This window comes from Furipterus horrens, unplaced genomic scaffold, assembly GCF_987537825.1.
Source record: "Furipterus horrens unplaced genomic scaffold, mFurHor1.1.pri manual_scaffold_5, whole genome shotgun sequence".
Classification (NCBI taxonomy): Eukaryota; Metazoa; Chordata; class Mammalia; order Chiroptera; family Furipteridae; genus Furipterus; species Furipterus horrens.
In genome coordinates, this window is record NW_028327175.1 from 10,279,783 (window position 1) to 10,300,092 (window position 20,310).

Here is a 20,310-nt window from a genome sequence, read left to right on the forward strand (position 1 = left end):
CAAATAATTGCAGAGAAGGGTTACATCTACATTGTCCAAGACCACAGAATGAGAACTGGAAAAGGGCCCTTGGATTTGTTACTGGCAATCTCTGTGAGAAGAGTTTCGGTGACATGCTAAGGGCAGAAACTGTCCACTGAGATCTGAGGAGAAAACGGGTGGTGACAGAGCCGAGGTGGCGCACACAGACACTGCTTTGGAGACATCTGGTGACAGACAGAGAGGAAATGGCATTGCTTGGAAGGAAAACTGAGTTAAAAGACCGTTTTAATCCTGGCTGATGTGGCTCCATGGATGGAGTGCTGGCCTGCCAACCAAAGAGTCACCGGTGCAGTTCCCAGTCACAGCGCAGGCCTGGGGTGTGGGCCACGTCTCCAGCTGGAGGGCGTGAGAGGCAACCGATCACTGCACCTCTCACACATCGACGTTCCTCTCTTTCCCTCCCTTCTCCTCTCTCTAAAAATAAATAAATAAATCTTTTTTAAAAAATTCTAAAGGGCAGTTTTTATATGCTTGCAATTTAGAGTCAAGAGCAAGTAGAAAGGAAAAAGCTGAAACCACAGAAGGAAAGAAAAGACAGGAGTTTGATGGTGACAAATCCAAGTACGAGACAAAAATGGGGAGGAGATCAAGGGCACCTGTAGAATGGTGAAGCCTTGATAAGTAGATGGGACAATTCTTATATTCCCAAGTCGTAAAAATATAACTAGCATTCTGATATGCAAGACAATCTCTTGTAATTTTCCTTAGAACTACCTCAAACTGATTTCCTGAAATAACTAAATTCAGTTTCTGAATCAATAGGCAAAAAATTATTAGACCCTAAGTCCATCCAACCACAAAAACAAGATTCTTTCAAAGGCCAGAAACATCTGAACACAGTGTTGAAGCACAGGCCAAATACTGCTGTGCAGGTTACCTAAGATGAGTCACGCTCATTTGTCTAGGCCCCACAGCGCTCACATCCAAGACGGTCAACAGCAGATTTCCTTTGCCTCCGGTCCCTGACACTATTACCGTTGGCCTAGACAGCTGCCGACATCCGGATATCAAATACAACCCAGCAGAAAAGCTGTGTTCTCACACAGAACCTAAAGAACAGCCCGAGGCTGCCACTCATCTACTATCAAACCACAGAAATGCTCGGTGTGGGATGTCTGACAGAGAAGTAGAAGGAGAAATGGAAGAGAAATAAGAAATCTCCCAATCCTGTTTCGTCTCCCTTCTGAAGTCTGAGTTAATCCATAAACAACACTAATAAGCTCTGCAATATCCACCAGTGTACACTTTAAAACTGAGGCTGTTGCCCTGGACAGGTGGCTCCGCTGGGTGGAGCATCGTCCCGTACACCAGAAAGTTGCAGGTTCAACTCCCGGTGAGGGTACATACCTACATTGCGAGTTCGAGCCCCTGGTTGGGGCTCATGCAGAAGGCAACCAATTGATGTCTCTGTCCCACACTCCCCGACCCTTCCCTGCTCTCTACAAAAATCAATAAAACGTATCCTTGGGTGAGGATTAAATAAATAAATAAAATATAAGCTGTTATTGGTCCACATCACCAAGAGCCTTGCTTTGACCTGCATTTTCTTTTCATTATGTTTACAATAACAAGACATCATAAAAAGACAATGATTTATTTCCAAAAAGAATCAATGCATATGATCCTTTTTTAAAAAAAGGAAAACAGCAAGCTGTCACTCAATCTCCTGATAAGACATTCATTACGGCCATGAGAAGCTAAGGCTGACAAATGGGTCTCTGAGCCCCGCACCCAGGGTGTTTCTACCTCTCTGCCCAGCTGCACTTCAGGTTTGCTCACACGTCAGCTCCATGTCAAAGCTCTGCCCCTTTGACTTATCAACTTTCTACTCTAGACAGCTTGAATTTTCCCATCACCTTGACTATTCTCACACACTGTGCCTTTGTTCCTGCCATTCACTCTTCATCAACGGAATGTGGCCTTCCCCCACCATGCCCACCAAAATGTAACCCTCACAAGGCCATCAGATTCCACCTCCTCCGGAAGGAATTCCTTCTGTGTACTGACTGCTCTGTCCGTTTGATCTCAGCAGCCTCTCCCTTCCACTTGCCCCCAATAAGAAAACTTGGCCACACGCCAACCACGTGACCCCTCACCACCCCATCTAGCACTTGCATGGACTTAGGCCTTCACTTTAGCAAATGTTCTCCTGCCCGCATCACCTGTCTTTGTTCCATTCTCTGTTTCCCAGCCCCCCTGTTAGCCTTGCAAACCTGAACTAGTCAGCTCAGGCCAGCATAACAAAGTACACAGGCCGGTGGCTTAAACACCAGGAATTTATTTCCTCGCCGTTCTGGAGGCTGCAAGTCCATGATCAAGGTGTCAACAAATTTGATTTGTGTTGAGGACTTTCTTCCTGTCTTGTAGATGGCCACCTTCTTGCTATATTATGTGCAGACCTAGCTCTCTGCTGCCTCTCTCCTTTTAAAGACGCTAATCCTATCACATCTGGACCCACCCTTATGACCTAATTTAACCTTAATTAAATCCAAAGAGGCACATCTCCACATACAAACACAGTTGGGGAAGGGTTACATGCTTCAACATACTAATTTTAGAAGAATACAAATATTAGATAGATAACATTCTCACATTTCATAGATCAACCTAAATATCACCTTCTCTAAATCCCACTCTACCCAAAGTTGAGTACATCTTTCTCATGTCCATAGTATGTTGTGGGGAAGAAGTAACATAAGAATAAATTTGTGTGACCTAGATGTATGTTTCTTTTTGTTTCTGATTATCTACATGCACTTGAAAAGAAAATTATAGATGGAGATTCTCTATATGTTCAATAGATAAAACATTTTATTGTTCACATCTATACTCTTACTAATAGTGATCTTAACAATTTCTGAATCTCCCTTTATGACTGTAGCTTTTCCATTTCTCCTTATATTCCTATCAATTTTTGCTTTGAGTATATCATGTTAAATGCACAGAAGTTAAGGGCTGCCAAATTTTCCTGGAGAATACACTGTTCTTTTTACCATTAGGTAATGACACTCATTTTGCTAATTATGATTATGAACTTAAAGCTTATTTTGTCTTACATTAATTCTATAATACTAATCAGTTATCTTTTGATTCCTATTTTCCTGATATATTCTCTTCTATTCCTTTTTCAGTCAACATTTCTATTTTAGTACATTCTAGGTGTGTCACTCATAAAACAGTATGTGAGAATTTTTCAATCCAATCTGAGAATTGCTAACTTTTACATGGCAGCGTGGGTCCCTGTGCATCTAATGTGAATAATGGTATAGTTGTATTCATGCCTACCATCTCATTTTGTGATCTCTATTTACCAAGATTCCCTGCTACTTCCTTTTCCCCTTTCCTGCCATTTATTGGAATGTTGGCGTTTCCTTAAAGGACACATGGATAGCATTGCAGTGACAGCGGTGCAGACAATAAGGGGATGCATTTTCTGCGGGAATTTTAAAAACAAAAACAAAATGAACTAAGGATGAGTCTGCTTGATATAATCACCATTTGCGGACAATTCTAAAAATGTCAGTTTAGAAATTTTTTTGTTATGTTTGCATTTAGTGCAGTTTTAGTAATGTAAGTAAGCTTCAAATTAGCATATTTTTACCTTTTAATATTGTATTCAATATGAAGCTAATCTGAAGAACTCTTAGTTATACAGTCTGCACAACATACATGTATATACAGACTCAGCTGCACATGTATTCAGATAATGTTTTTAATAGTTCCGAATCATTCAAGCTTTCTTCAAGGGTGAGCCCATATCTCCAACCCCTGTTGTACTCCACGTTTCTGCATTTCAACAGCAGATTCAGGCTTAAAACAATGATTATTAAGACAAAGACAAAATTGCAGTCTGTTACATTCTTTTGGATTGAAAAATTCACACATGCTCTGTTTATTCTTTGACTGACAGGATTAAAAACAAAAGATGGCAGACCAGGCTAGCAGAAGAATTCAGAAGGGCAATGTGTGAGCACCTCAACAGATTTCATTAAATACATTCTAAAGCAACGAATCATTTAGTGGCAATATTTGCCATTATTTAGACATTTTCTCTGATTTTTACAGATGAAAATTATAATAGTTTTTACCAACTATATTAGAAAATGAGGGATTATCTATGAAATAAATGTTAGTAAAAAATTTTAAACAGATTATTTTTTAAGTCAGTAGAATTGATATCAAAGGGAAAAAAGACTGCACTGCAGTTTTGGAAATTTATTGTAAAACAAGATTTTTAATGCAAATGCCAAATTTATTCTTATGTACTTACTTTCCTAATATTACATACACATGAGGTATATGCATGTTTGTATGTATATGTATACATCTAACATTTCATGTAAAAAAATTTTTCAAAATTAAAATTAAAGCTTTCTTTGAGCCCTGGCTGGTGTGGCTCAGTAGACTGAGTGCCAGCTGCAAACCAAAGGCCGTCGGTTCTATTTCCAGTCAGGGCACAGGCCTGGGTTGTGGGACAGGTCCTCAGTGTTTCTCTCCCTCTCTTTCTCCCTCCCTTCCTCTCTCTCTGAAAATAAATAAGTACAATCTTTTTTTAAAAACCTTTCTTTGATCAACTATGGCACACACAGTTTGACAAATTTGCTATACTAGGCGAATGTGAGTATGCAGAGAACGCACATTTTGTGAAGTCACTGACAGACTTGCAAAGCTGCCAGTTTGTTTTCTGCCCATTATTGTGTCACTTCTTAATTGCTACTAAAAATAATTGGTCACACAGAGGAAAGTGATATTTAAATATGACCCACCCATTTACACCTGTGTCAATACACAAGGCATACTAATGGTTCGTTTTTTTTGTTTTTTTATGTTTTCTCCTTTTACTATTTTTGAGGTTATACAATTTATATCTATTCTTTGAGCAATTACTCTTAAAACTGTAACTTACATGCTTGCCTTAAACTAATATGAAGTTAACTAGCATCTCTAGCCTCCTTCAAATAATACCAGTTCTTCAAAATGAATGAACTGATTACACTATCACATCTTCCACATTATTTTTCACAAAAATTCGAGATCCACTTTGTTTTTAAATCCCACAAATTTATTCATCATTACCATTATTTATACTCAATGCTTACGCAGACTTAATAAAAGATTTATTAACCAATTTCTTTTTTAACACAGCGCTTCTGGCTCTCCACGTATTATTTTTGAATTCTATTTCCTTGTCCCTGAAGTACAACCTTCAGAGTTTAACTTTCAACAAGGGCTTTCAATAGTAAACTTGGATTTTTTTCTTTATAATTTGCTGTCATTCATGACGAACAGTCTAGCAGGGAACTGATGTCTACACTACTCGAAACTACTCTACTGCATTCTTAAATTACCACTGAAATACTTACTTCCTCCTCTTCTGAATCACCCTCACTATCATCATCTTCTTCCTCTTCTTCATGAAGAGGTGGAGGTAACCGACCGATAGCTTCCTCCATACGATTAACGGGCTCTTCCACCATTTCGGGGGGTAGAGGGGGGCCAATTAACTCATCACCAGAAGAATCAGAACTCTCTTCACTTTCACTGCTGCTTGTATCACTGAAAACACAAAAACAGAACTCGTTGCCTCTGCTCCAACAAAGAATACACTCTAGAGATAGTACTGATTTCTCAGGAAACCCTGACCCTCCTTTAACACCTGAGTGTTAAAATTGTTTTTATCTTAAAAAAGTAAAAAACTGCCCTGGTTGGTGAGGCTCAGTGGATTGAGTGCCGGCCTGCAAACCAAAGTGTCACCAGCCTACAAAGCAAAGTGTCGCCCGTTCACTTCCCAGTCAGGGCACATGCCTGGGCTGCAGGCCAGGTCTCCAGTTGGGGATGTGTGAGAGGCAAGAATACATTGATGTTTCTCTCCCTCTCTTTCTCCTTCCTTTCCCCTCTCTCTAAATAAAATAAAGTAAATAAAATCTTTTTTAAAAAAAAGTAAAAAAACCTATTTTATCTCCTTATCTTACTTAAACATAAATTAAAATCAGGAATAAAGGTCACAACAATCATACATTGGAGGCTCATTAAATCATCCTCCTTCATAAAGGGCCAGCAGAACAATTGGCATGTGTAAGAAAAACTACAAAAATACAACATCCACAAAAGAAAATCACTGTTTACCATATCTGAATCCAATCTAATCCCCGTTTGCCACAAGAGCAAATAAAGCCAGTAATGTAAGAAAGCTAATATTACTTCCAAATGTTTCAATATAATTTCTGAAATACAAATCATTTCTCAGTCCTAATTCAAGTTTGCTGAGTTGCTAAAATGTCAAATGCAGCATTCCTGGGCCCTACCAGTATCTTATTCTAGGAAATATCACATTGATTCCTGATTGTCCCCTGCCCGGTACACCTGAGAAATGACACAACACACTCCCATTAAGGTCCTCATCAAACACCTCCAGGCGCTCCAGAAGCCGCGGCCACCCTGTCCCTCCACCTCCTGCCCCAGCCCAGTGAGTTCCGAACTGCATTCCTACCTGCATCCACTAACCTACCAAATAGTTTACAGGACTCGAAAGCGCCACTGCCTTCTCACTAAGGATGTCTGGTGTGCAAGCTCAGGAAAACAGAAAAATGTCTGCCCTTTGCGTTCATGGTTGTGTCCCTAGCACCTCCACGATGCCTGGCATATCTGTTAAAGAAAAAAGGGGATTTCCCTTTTTATTTTCATCTCGGTTGAACAATGAAAGGAATACATCCTCCCGTACATGCGAGCCTTGCACAAAGGCAGGGGCTGTTCTCGCCATGGCCCAGCCCCTGCCCGGCAGGCCTCTGTCCTCCCTGAGCTGGGGGGGCCCGGCCGGCCTGAGGGTCTCGGCACCTGCAGCTCCCCCTGCTGGCACTGACTGTTCCGCGGCCTCTTTCCCTTCGCTGAGGACTCCTGAAATGTCACCCCTTCAGAGAGGCCTTCAGGGCCCCCACTTCTAAACTTTCAGACACATCCCTATCAGTCACTACTGCCTTAATTACCATGCTGTGATCTTTATTACCAGCCCTGGCTGGTTTAGCTCAGTGGATTGAGCGTCGGCCTGCGAGCTAAGTGTCGCTGGTTCGATCTTCCAGTCAGGGTACATCAGAGAAGGAAAACTCTGACTCCAAAAAACCTCCGCTGCCTTGCGGCATACCTCTTCAGGGGAAAGGCTAAGGGAGTAAACCCCGACAGAAAATCCAGAGCCGGAGTCCCTAAGGCGGTTCGACGTTGTAGTCAACACCGGCAACTCCTGCGGCGCACCTGAAGCCAAGCTGTATCGACTCCGTCTTTCCCTTGGATCCTTCAGCTGCGAAGAGAGGGGGGGTCTGCTGCATGGGCAACAGCTGGCCCTCCATATCACCCTGCCCAGGCTCTGTAGCTTCAGCTTCACTGGAGAGGACACTCCAGCGTCATCACAAGATGTCGATTCAACACGGGAGGAGACAGATACCGTGTCACTCCCGAGTCGGACTGCACAGCCATTCTCGGCGGTGCAGATAGACTCTTAAGAAGCTACACCATCGTCTCTCGAGACGGACGGCTGCCGACGACGACGACGACGACGATCTTTATTACATACATGTTAAGTCATCTAATCTGACCGATTATTTAGCTGGTTATAATCGGTTATCCCTCCCCTCAAATGACCCCGCCACAACATGAGCAAAGACGTTTCATCTGACTTGCTAACTGCTGTATCCCCAGTTTCTAAAGCAGTGCCTAACCCACAAAGACATGTTCAATGAATATAATAAACAATAGTTGAGTGACTGAATGAATTTGTATTAAAGTAATCCCACTCCCAAACTTTCTCCCTTGTGATTAAATCACAAACTTCGAACTGTGCTGGTTTAGAAGTCAGACTTTCTCAATGCAAGTTTATTCAGCCCATAGAGAGCGCTAAACTGAATGATAATCCCTAGAACCATGCTTCAGCTGAGCAAACCCTTTCAGGGGCAAGCCCTGGGCTGAGACCTAAAAGGGGCCTCACGGCTCTCAGGTCTGACGGTGCAGGCCTCAGCCCCACATGGAACTGGATGTGCACAAGCCAAAAAAATAAAAAATCTTTAACATATTTTCAGCATTCTGAAAAACAGAGCCCATGAAATTATGTCCAAAAATGACCCCAAGAGAAAACAGAACACATTCCATGTTTAAAATATGCCTTTGATTCAATGTGGTACCAAAATATGAACCAGAGCCTGAGAAACAAATATGTATTAGATGAAAAGACAGTTAAGAGTCAAACCCTAGTATTTTTCTCAGCTGATTTTTTAAAAGACAGCTAAGCTAAGCATTAAAAAGATGTATAATTGTACAATTTCAACTTAGGAGGTAAATTCATAAGCAAATTCATTTTTTTCTGGTATAGTTTTCTCAAAAGGGAATGCAACCATCTGATTCCTACCTTACAAATTTGGAGTACATCAGTATTTCTCTCCTATCTTATAGCTATATTTCAAAAGATACATGACATATTTCTTCCCAGTATTTGATTTTTGAATGGCAACTTAAATGCATAAAATATTTCTTTAAAGCCAATTAAAGTAAGTCTTAGATGAATGTCTTTCTCTAAACCAAATTTTAACAACACTGTAGATTTTTAAATAATTATTTGTACGCTTTGTGAAAGTCTCAACACACTACAAAGGAAAAAAACAACTTAACATATAGTACTGAAAACAATACAGCCAAGAGAGAAGAGCAATCCCAAAACCAAATTCAAATTATCATAAGAAATAATTTATATATAACAAGTCTACATTAAAATAAAGTGAAAAAAAATGATCGCCATGTAATAAATGCTAAACATATATAAAATAAAATAAAAAGCTATCCTAGAATCATACCTTACATTACACATTGGAATCACCAAGATGAGCCAAAAATCAAACCAAAAATAGTTGGACCCCTACCTCACACCACATACGAAAGTTACTCAAAAAGGATCAATGACCAGAATAGGAGAGCTAAGACCATAAAACTCTTAGAAGAGGGGAAATCTTCACGACCTATGATCTGGCAATGGATTCTTAGCTATGACACCAAAAGCATGACCAATAAAAAGAAAACACAGGTAGGTTGGGCTTTTAAAACTTTAGTACATTATTAAGACAATGAAAAGACAAGTTACAAGGCCCTGGCTGCTGTGGCTCAGTGGATTGAGCGTCGGCCTGCAAGTCAGGTGTCATTGGTTCGATTCCCAGTCAGGGCACATTACTAGGTTGCACGTCAGGTCCCCAGCTGGGGGCACAAGTGAGAGGCAACCACACAGTGATGTTTCTCTTCCTCTCTTTCTCTTTTCCCCTCTCTCTAAAAATAAAATAAGCAAACAAATTTTTTTAAAAAATTTTTTCTTTAAAAAACAAAAAGACAAGTTACAGGATAGGAGAAAATATTTGCAAGTCATTTCTCTGGTAAGGGTTTTATAATGAGGATGTATTAAAAACTCCTACAGCTCAACAACAGAAGGACAACTCAATTTAAAAATGGGCAAAAGACTTAAATAAGCATTTCCTCCAAAGACACAAATAGCCAACAAGTACATCAAAAGATGCTCCACATCAACAGACATTAGGGAAATAATAACAGAAACCACAATGAGATACCACTTCATACCTACTAAAATGGCAATAAAAACAAAACAAAATGGAAAATCAGTGATAACAAGAACGTGGAGAAACAGGAACCTTCATACATTGCTGGTAGGAATGCAAAATGGTGCAGCCACTATGGAAAACAGCTTAGCAGATCCTCAAAAAGTTACATATAAAATTACTACATGAGCTATAAATTCCACTGCTACATACCTTTATCTAAAAGAATTAAAAGCAAAGTCTCGAACATAGACTTGCATGTCAATGCTCACTGAATTCATAATCCCCAAAGGTGGAAACAACCCAGGTGTCAATCAACAAATTATGGTATGCACACCCAATGGAATAGTACTCAGTCATTTAAAGGAATGAAGTTCTGCTATAACACGAACCTTAAATATATTATGCAAATAGAAACCAGGCACAAAAGGACAAATATTCTACGATTCCCCTTAGTAAAATATCTAGAATAGGCAAATTCATGGAGAGAGAACATATCAATAGATAGGACGTTATCAGGTGCTAAGGGGAGAGGAAAGTGGGGAGTTATTGATTAATGGTTCTAGTTTCTGTTTGGAGTAGTAATAATTTTTGAAAATTACTGAAACTGAACACTTTAAAATGTTTAAAGTGGCAAATTTTGTTATAAAATCTTTGTCATAATAAAAAATCAAGACAGTAGTAACACAATACAACGTAGAAAGAAGGCCCTGGCCAGGTGGCTCAGATGGTCGGAGTGTCATCCTGTGCACCAAAACGTAGCAGGCTCCATCCCCGGTCAGGGCACATAACCTAGGTTATGCGTTTGATCTCCTGTTGGGGCCCATGCAGGAGGAAACCCATCAATGTTTTTCTCTCACTTCAATGTCTCTCTCTCTCTCTCTCCCTTCCTCTCTCTCTGAAATCAATGAATATACCCTCAGGTAAGGATTCCAAAATTAAATTAAATTAAAATGTATATTGGTTTACAAAATTTCAGAAGAATTCCCTGTAATGGTGCGTGTGCCCCCCGAGTCAGCATGTCCCTTTCCTGCATCGGTAAACACAGCTACTCAGGGTGCTAATGCGTACTACTTGTGATGATCAACAAAAGAAGTCGCCCCTTGTCTCGTATCTGTGGGAAAACTAAAATCCAATAGTGCTTACTTGCTTGATCTCTTAGAAGTGAAGGTCTTTGAAAATATAAGAAAAAATAATCTTCTTAGAACAAAACAACTATCTATATCCTGTTTTTTTCCTTTCCAACAGTTAACTACGTAGTTTCATAAACTAATGTAAAATCAAGTACCTAAATGGGAGTGAAAGAAGTCAACTAATCACAGCTATAAAGAATTCCTAACCTGTTGTGTCCTTAATAAATAAGAACCCTGTCTTAATAAAGGTCTTTACTTCTTAAAATATAGAATACTGCCTGGCCCAGGGCAAACTTTATAATTTTTTCTTTAAAACAATTCATAGGCAGGCAACAAGTCAGCAATGTTTTGTTTTGAATCCATTATCAATTCAACCATTGACTTCAACGGCCTTGTAACAGTCACTTGATTTCTGCACATTTTCATGTGTTTCCTTAATATGAAATATGTAGGGGCACTGATTTACTAATGTTCTGCATAGAGGTGAAAGCTGCAGTACAGTCCAGATAAATGATGACTCAGTTGCAGGCAGATGGTTCCCCCGATTCCCAGAACATGACACTGTTCCCAGCTCAAAATCATATTTCCCTAAATTGGGAGTTCTGGGATGAGACAATCACAAAAGAACACTGAACTGAGCTCCTAGCACTCTAGGAACTATGGAGAAAAGGAAGTAGTGTCTATGTATCTAATAAGAAAAGGCTCTTAGAGAAGAGAGGGCTTTTTTTTTTTTTTTTTTTTGTCCTGGCATTAAATTTTTAAAAAATAACTAATGCCTTGACCAGTGTGGCTCAGTTTGTTGGGCGTTGTCCCACAAAGAGGAAGTCCACTGGTTTGATCAGTCCCGGTCACTGTACATGCCTGGGTTGCAGGTTTGGTTTGAGGTCAGGGCATATACAAGAGACAACTGATAAGATGTTTCTCTGCCTCTCTTTTTCTTTCACTTTTCTTTTTTAGTATATTTTATTGATTATGCTATTCCAGTTGTCCCAGTTTTTCCCTCTTTGTCCCCCTCCACCCAGCATACCCCTTCCCTCCAGCAATTCCCCCCTTGGGTCCATGGGTCGTGCATGTAAGTTCTTTACTTCTCCATTTCCTATACTATTCTTAACAACCCCCTATTTTTTACCTACCAATTATGCTTCTTAAACCCTGCACCTTTTCCCCCATTCTCCTCCTTCCCCCTCCCAGCTGATAACCGTCCAAATGATTTCCATATCAATGAATCTGTTCCTATTCTGGTTGTTTGCTTAGTTTGTTTTTGTTTTTTAGATCCAGTTTTTGATAGTTGTGAGTTTGCTGCCATTTTACTGTTTATAGTTTTAATCTTCTATTTCTTAAATAAGTCCTTTAACATCTGATGTAATAATGGCTTGGTGATGATGAATTACTTTAGCTTTTCCTTGTCTGGGAAGGACTTTATCTGCCCTTCCATTCTAAATGATAGCTTTGGTGGATAGAGTAATCTTGGTTGTAGGTCCTTGCTTTTCATCACTTTGAATACTTCTTGCCAGTCCCTTCTTGCCTGCAAAGTTTCTTTTGAGAAAGCAGCGGACAGTCTTATGGGAACTCCTTTGTAGGTAACTCTCTGCTTTTCTCTTGCTGCTCTTAAGATTCTCTCTTTACTTTTAGCACTTGGCATTTTAATTATGATGTGTCTTGGTGTGGTCTTCTTTGGGTCTAGCTTGTTTGAGACACTCTGTGCTTCTTGGACTTGTATGTCTATTTCCTTCACCAGATTAGAGAAGTTTTCTTTCATTATTTTTTCAACTAAGTTTTCAACTTCTTGCTCTTCCTCTTTCCCTTCTGCAACCCTATGATTCAGATGTTGGCACTTTTGGAGATGTCCCAGAGTCTTCTCATACTCTCATTTTTTTAAAAATTCTTGTTTCTTCTTTCTGTTCTTGCTGAATGTTTATTTCTTCCTTATGTTTCAAATCATTGATCTGAATCAAGGCTTCCTTCCCTTCATTGTTGGTTCCCTGTGGGTTTTCCTTTATTTCACTTGGTGTAACCTTCATTTCTTCCCTTAGTTTTTGCTGTATTCAATGAGTTCTCTGAGTAAGCTGATCACCAGTATTTTGAATTCTGAATCTGATAGGTTGGCTATCTCCATTTCCTTTAGTTCTTTTTCTGGGGTTTTGTTCTGTTCCTTCATTTGGGCCATATTTCTTTGTCTCAAAATTTGGCAGCCTCCCTGTGTTTGCTATGCAGAGCTGCTTTGACTACCTGCCTTCGTGCACCTGTTAAGTTATATGGGGCGGAGCCTTAGGCATTTGCAAAGGCTTTTGTCATATCAATAAAAAGTATTCCCAAGACCAATAGTGCATGTTCTTTACTTTTGGGTTTTAAAGTTAGTATCGCAGTAAAACACAGAATCAACAGAACTAGTGAGGTCAATGTTCAATTAATGGAATCATTATGTTTGTGAAACTCTCAGCAATAAAATGAATTCCCAAAAACACAACAGTTTTTTACATCTTAAATCACCCCAAAAGTAAGAAACTAAAGGTAAATATTAAATACCCCTCTTAGGAATAGGAGGGGTTTTTCTCTATCATATTGAAACCCAGGGACACAAAACCACAGATAATGCAAAACTGAATTATTTGACTAGTACATAGAAGAATGACAGTCTATGACTGGGGCTGGCAAACTTTGGCCCAGTGCTTGTTTAATTCTTTATTTCTCTTTTTTTCCTCTCTCTTTTTTATTGATTATTAGAGAGAGCAAGGAATGGGGTAAAGAGAGACAGAAAGATCAATTTTGTTGTTCCTACCAATTCATGCATTCATTGGTTGAATCTTGTCATGTGCCCAGACCAGGGATCAAACCCGCAAAACCTTGGCATATCAAGACGATGCGCTAACCAACTGAGCTACCCAGCCAGGATCCTGGTGCTTGTTTCTTAAAGATTTATTGGAATACAGCCACGCCCATTTGTTTATGTATGGTCTGTGGCAGAGCTGAGTAGCTGAGAAAGAGACTGTATGGACACCAATGCCTAAAATATTTACTATCTGTCAGTTTTAGAAAAAGTTTGCTGACCCCTTCTCTTTCCTGATATATACAAAGATGTGCATAAGCCTCAGAGCCTAGGTAGATTTTAGGGTTGCATTGTTATGTGAACAGACTTATAGTGCCATGCAGATATTGCTACTCCCTACAAATATACAATAGAAAGGACCAAGTTTATAAAGGAGTGAGAGTCTGTTCAAGAGCCTAGACTGAGACACCAAAGATCTGCACCAGGAAACAGATCAACAAAAAAAGAAATGACATATTATAAATGATATTTTGTGTATTCAGGTATTTTACGTTTTTCTACCATCAACAGAAAAAATGTTAATCCAATGGTAGATTTTGCCACAAATAGTTTTATGGAACCAATTTGACAATTACAAATATACCTAAAGAATATTATACGTCTTGTATTAATCCATCCAGATTTGATATCTATATACATATTTATGTCTTTTATAAAGTTCTTAGTAATCAAATTTAATTTTAAAGTAATTTTAATGGCTGCTTTCTCCTATAACCCAGTAAACTTTATAATGTGAGTCCATTTATTTATTTATTTATTTTAATTCTTCACCCAAGGGTATGTTTATTGATTTTCGAGAGAGAAAGAGAAACAGTGATGTGAGAGAAACATCTGTCAGTTGCCTCCTGTATGTGCCCCAACAGGGGATCGAACTGCACCAAGACATGTGCCCGGATTGGAAATTGAACCCACACCCTTTTGGTGTACGGTATAATGCTCCAACCTACTGAGCTACCTAGCCTGGGCTGTTTATATTCTTTCTTATTATCTATTTCTGTAAAGGATCCCTCCAAATAAGGTTATCATGAATGAAGAATTTTGGAAAAAGGGATAAAAGATATTAAGTGTCAAAAGAAACATGACAAAAATTATAAACTTGTCAACATCTTTCTAACTTTATATAGTTATGCTCTGCAGTCAAAAGGCATAGATTTCAACACTACATCAAGAATACTTTAGAAAACCTCAACTGATTCACATTGTGACACAGGACCTTCTCATGACCCTAGGGATACACTACAATATACTATAGCCTAAAATGGGAGATATTATGCAAGCTTTTAATATCAGAAACTTTGCCTAACATGTTATGAACACCTAGAAAATAACAGTTTAATAAAATCCTTTTGAGAAAGTCAAGTACCTGGAAGATGATTTAGAGCAATCTCTGACCACATTTGAGCCTGAAGATGTTGGTTCAATATCTTCATTTTGCTTTCTTAATTCTTTTTCTCTGTTCATTTCTTCCTCTTTTTCTCTTGCTTCTGGAAAGATAAAAATAAATTTCCAATAGTTAGACTTCAAAATCTGTCAGTTTTAAAAAGGATGAAAATCAACCATCATAAAGATGTAATTTAGAGTGTAGTTACTAACAGCAAAAAATTATCACCCTAGCTCTGCCTGGTGTGGCTTAGTGGATTGGGGAATGGCCTGCAAACCAAAGGGTCGCCAGTTCGATTCCCATTCCAGGCACATGCCTGGGAAGCGAGCCAAGTCCCCAGTTGGGGGCGTAGGAATGGCAACCACACATTGATGTTTCTCTCCCTCTCTTTTTCCCTCCCTTCCCTTCCCTCTAAAAAAATAAATAAGATCTTAAAAAAACATTACTTATTATTTTGCATTAGTTTCGGGTGTACAGCACAGTGGTTAGACGATCATAAACTTTACAAAGTGTCCCCCGATATTTCAAGTACTCACCTGGCACCATATTTAATTAAAAACAATATTATTGACTATATTTCCTATGCTGTACTTTACATCCCCAGGTAATTTCACTCTTTATTTTTAATGTTTTAAACCATAAATTCAGCACTTGTTCATTTATGAGTTTCCTACACTGGACTTTCGGTCAGAAAAATTTTATTACATTAAGTTTATAGAGTTGTTTACCTTGGAAAGACAAAAATGTATCCAATGAAATTTAATCTTTTTCCCCTGATAATCTCACTCTACAATAGGGGACACACAGGAAGTAAATAAGTTATATGAATAGTCTGGTCCTCGATCTCTACCATCCTCAATAACCCAAGATAATCTTTACCATTTTTTCCTTAATAATGAAAAACAATACACCCAAAGTTGAGCGGTATCAAAGAGCACTTATTCATGAGAGTGTTGTACTTTCCAGGGTCGTTCCTTGTTAGGATACGAAGGATGAGAAACAAGGAGACAACCAGTAAATATCAACAAGGAACTAGTCTTTCATCTCCAAAATGTAAGAGAGAACTCCCCAGGAAGATGTAAGGCAAATGCTATATAGCTCTAGCTCACGTTTTCTGTGTTTGGGTTTTTGTTTTTTTTCCTGCTCTCCACTAGGCTGAGATAGGTTAGGAGTCGATAATTCTACTCTCTGATAGTGGGAAGAGGTTGAAAAAAAATTTTTAAAGAGAAGGATAATGCCCAAATTTAGGAGTGGGTCTGCTTGGTTCCTATCATCATCCAGCTTTCCCAGTCCATCCCTCCTTATCCTCCAGGGCAGGGGTGAGGTTGGGGGGCAGTGGGACGCCACATCTGGACACCTGGACTCTAGGCTCAGGTCTTAGTGACAGTTCTAAGCCACCTACCCAAAAGCCATCTGCCCCTCTTTGCCTTGCTAAGGAAACCGGTTTTCTAGAGGGAGGAGGCCGCATTGAGCTGCAGCAGATGCTGGGCCCCGCCCTGTGGAAATCCCAAGGCAACCATATTGCTCTCGCCAATGGCTGGTTTTGGAACTGGTGGGCCACACTATTACTAGCCGGTAAGATGTGGAGGGAAGTCAACTGAAGGCACATTCGAGAAAGGTTTTCTTCCTCCTATAAAGTGAGATACAAAACAGTTTCCTTTCAGCCTGCGGAGGTGCTCATCTGCATGTAACAAAATCCTGCTGATAATTTTGGGTCATGAGGACAGCGAGGTTAGGACAAGCCAACACCCTAAAGCTGGCAAAGCAGAAAAGGGAGAAAAAACATCATATCCTTTGTACCAAAACTCAGAAGATGGAAGAGCCCCATTCCAGAGTTCTTCTCACGTGTGATACTAAATTTTTCTATTTGAGCCATTTTAATTAAGTTTTCTGTGACTTCTTTGCAAAGTAACCAAAAGCATCTTCATATCAGCCTCAATTTAACAATAATTGCAGCTAATATTTACATGGAACTTACTATGGACCTGATATTGTTTTAAGCATTCCCGATAATCTTTAATCTTCCTTACAGCTGAAGTAGATACTATTATTCTCAGCTTTATTGATGCATAATTGACAAATAAACTTGTAAGACATTTCAAGTGTACAACGTGATATCTGACACACCAATAAATAGTGAAACAATTCTCCAAATGGAGTCAATGACCACACCCATCACCTCACATATTTACCCTTTTTTCTTTATTAGTGAGAACATTTAAGTTCTACTCCCTTAGTAAATTTCAATTACACAGTGCAATGGAAGTAGATACGATTTATTGTCCTCGCTTTACAGGTGAAGAAGTATCTAAGGCCCAGAGAAGGAAAGTAACAGCTACCAAGTACCAGAGCCATGAACTGGATCATTCTTCGAGGTGAGCAGACTTTCTAAAGACTAAAATTGTAACCCTCCCACCATGCTTTTAACATTGTTTCTGTAAATGATGACCAGCTAACTAACTAATGTGACTGCAGATAAACAGCCTGTTCGCTTAAGAATTTTAGAAACGAACTTCAAAAGCAGCAGACCCCAACCTTCAGACACCAGCTCCAGGAGATCTGCTGACCTTCAGCGAGTTATCTGAACAGACTGTGTTGACTTGCATGTAGTCCCCTCATTAGAGAACTCTCCATTCCCACCTTTTTCTTGTGTTTTTTTTTTTCTTCCTCCTCCTTCCTTATAAAATCCCCTGCCTGTGTCAAATTAAGATGGTCTTTGCGATGAGAGTCCACCAACTTCTCAAGCTGCTGGCTCTTGACGACACCACTTGTCCTCCCAGCAGCGCACCTCTTGATCATTGGCTTTTGCCCAGCAGTCAGCCAAACCTCGGTTTGGTATCGAAATGACCTAACAAGCACCACCTACTTTACAGAACAGTGAGCCTGTGGCCTTTGCTGATGGCCTGTCACAGACTACCTGGAAATTGAGGCCCAGCCACCTGTCTAACTAGAGTTCCTCAGCAGTGGATAAATACTCCAAACTATTTGTCCCATCCTAGTGAAGCATCTAACTTCTTAATCTAAAACTTTAACTTTTTTTAGAATAGCAAGAATTTTCTCTCCCAAGAGGTTCCTATTATCTGCTGCTTCGTGAAAGCAAGGTGGTAATTGGGGCTGTGGCCCGGAGTAAAGAAGATATTTTAGAGAAAGAAATTTTTTCCCTCATTGTTGAATGAGGACAAAAACCAAACGAAACAAAAAAGAATTCAATAGGCTGTGAGTCCCTGACAGAGGGGATTGTTTTGTGCATTTTCACCAAATGTCAAACCAAGCATACTGTAAACACTGGAAAAATGTCTTCCCTTAACAAAAGTCAATTAACCCAGCCCCAATACATTTTATTCTTCCCAGCCCCTCATTTTATTGTTACCTCTTTACTTTCAAATAGCTACCAATTTTGGATAACCATTTCTGCAAAAGCACCCCATACGTACGTGACTCTTATCTATTTTCTTCAAACTATTCAAAACTACCAGCCTGATTCACATAAATTACATATTCAAATGAGTGTAATTTTGCACCTGAAAATCTTACAGCCAATCATTATAGCAACCATTTAACTTTAAGAAATTAGAACTAAAATAAACAAATGTAAAATAAAATTACTATAAGCTAGAATAAATGTTTTCTAATCATTACATTCTTTTTATCTAAAATTAAACATTTTAGATGTTATTAAACGTTTATGTAAATATTTGTTATTCTAATTTAAACAATTCACTAGCCTACCAATTTCATGCAAATTTATATTTAATGTTACATGCTTAATACCAAAATACTAGAAAGTAAAAAAAAATAACCTCTTAACTACATTAGTTACACTTTCCCATTTACTACTTAGAAATGTAATTACCATATATAAAGCTCTATTATGCACTGTAAATATAAAAAGGAAGAAGAAGGTTCTTTTTTAAAGATTTATTTATTTTTAGAGATAGGGGAAGGGAGAAAAAAAGAGAGGCAGAGAAACATCAAGGTGTGGTTGCCTCTCACATGCCCCCAACTGGGGATCTGGCTGGCCTGCAACCCAGGCATGTGCCCTGACTGGGAATTGAACCGGCGACCCTTTGGTTCACAGGCTGGCACTCAATCCACTGAGCCACACCAACCAGGGCTAAGAATAAGGTTCTTATCCTCAACACATAAATAATATTAAAACAGACTTATAACATTTTTAAAGAATTATGAAAACAAAGGCAGGAACAATTATTATGTCCAGAACAGTTTTTCAAATAATATCTAGAAAAGGTAAAATATGAGTGAGGCCTTAAAAGATGAGATAGAATTTAACTAGATAGGAATATTGTTTCAAGTTAGAAATAAATTAAAGCTTTTCTAAATTCTAAAATTTCTGAGATAATTCTTCTTTTATGGATCATTAAACAATCCATTGAAATCATATTCAATTCTATCTTAATCAGTTTTTTTCCAGCATATAACAGAGAAGGTTCATAACTATCCAAAGGATGGCCACGCCCAAAATTAAAATTTGAATTAAAAAAAATTTTCTTCCCCATTTTTCTCCTCATAGTATCACAGTTCTAAAAACGGTCTAAGTCCTAGATATCCTTATAGCTTTTGGGAACATAAAAACAATTTGTACGATATTTGCTGATATTTCACATATTTTATTGAAGTTTTAGAGTAATTCATCCTTTCTACTAGAGCACTTAAAACCAAAACAGTTTATATCCATATACACAGACAATTAAACTTACTATTAAAAGAGACCAAAGGTGACTTCTGGCCAAGATGGAGGCCTAGACAGACACGCTGGGTCTCCCTCCACAGCTAAGAAGGAATATAACTACCTCAAAACTAGAGACAACCAGAAGTTCCAGAAAATCGAGCTGCATGGAAGTCCAGCAAACAAAGACATAAAGAAGAAATACTCATCCAGACAGGTAGGAGGGGCGGAGCAGGGGTGGAGAGGATGCATTGTGGTGGCAGGGGCGGCAGCCGATGCAGCAGGCCGGTGGAAAGCGCAGTCACATGTTTTAAAAAGTCAAGAGGGACCAGAATGTGCAGCCCACCATCCCAGCACCAAGGAAAATCAAGCCTCATTGCCTCTGACTGTGCAGATGAGTGGGGGTTGGCGCAGAGACAGAAACTGCCAGTTTCTAAGCAGAGTCCACTAGTTTAAAGGGCCCCCACAGTCCTAGAACATCCAGAGACCCACCCACTCTGGGAACGACAGCCAGGGCAGCAGTTAGAGAGGCACTAGTCCCATACGGAAGTGGGAGAAGTAGCTGGAAAAGGGGCAGGTGCTGAGCAAGTGGCATTGTTCCCTCTCTGACCCCTCCCCCACATACAGCACTACAATGTGGTGAAATGGGTCGCCCTGTA

General features: G+C 39.2%; 1 protein-coding gene across 2 annotated transcripts in view; it reads right to left on the minus strand.

The window, feature by feature from the left end:
• The window catches only part of WDR70 (WD repeat domain 70), a 243,778-nt gene that overhangs the window by 214,910 nt on the left and 8,558 nt on the right, over positions 1–20,310 (minus strand). For both annotated transcript variants that reach the window (XM_090276166.1, XM_090276167.1), the window contains exons 4-5: positions 14,947–15,067; positions 5,406–5,598 (exon numbers count right to left, since the gene is read on the minus strand). In XM_090276166.1, coding sequence (XP_090132292.1) covers positions 5,406–5,598; positions 14,947–15,067 — 314 coding nt within the window. The remainder of the gene's footprint in view (positions 1–5,405; positions 5,599–14,946; positions 15,068–20,310) is intronic.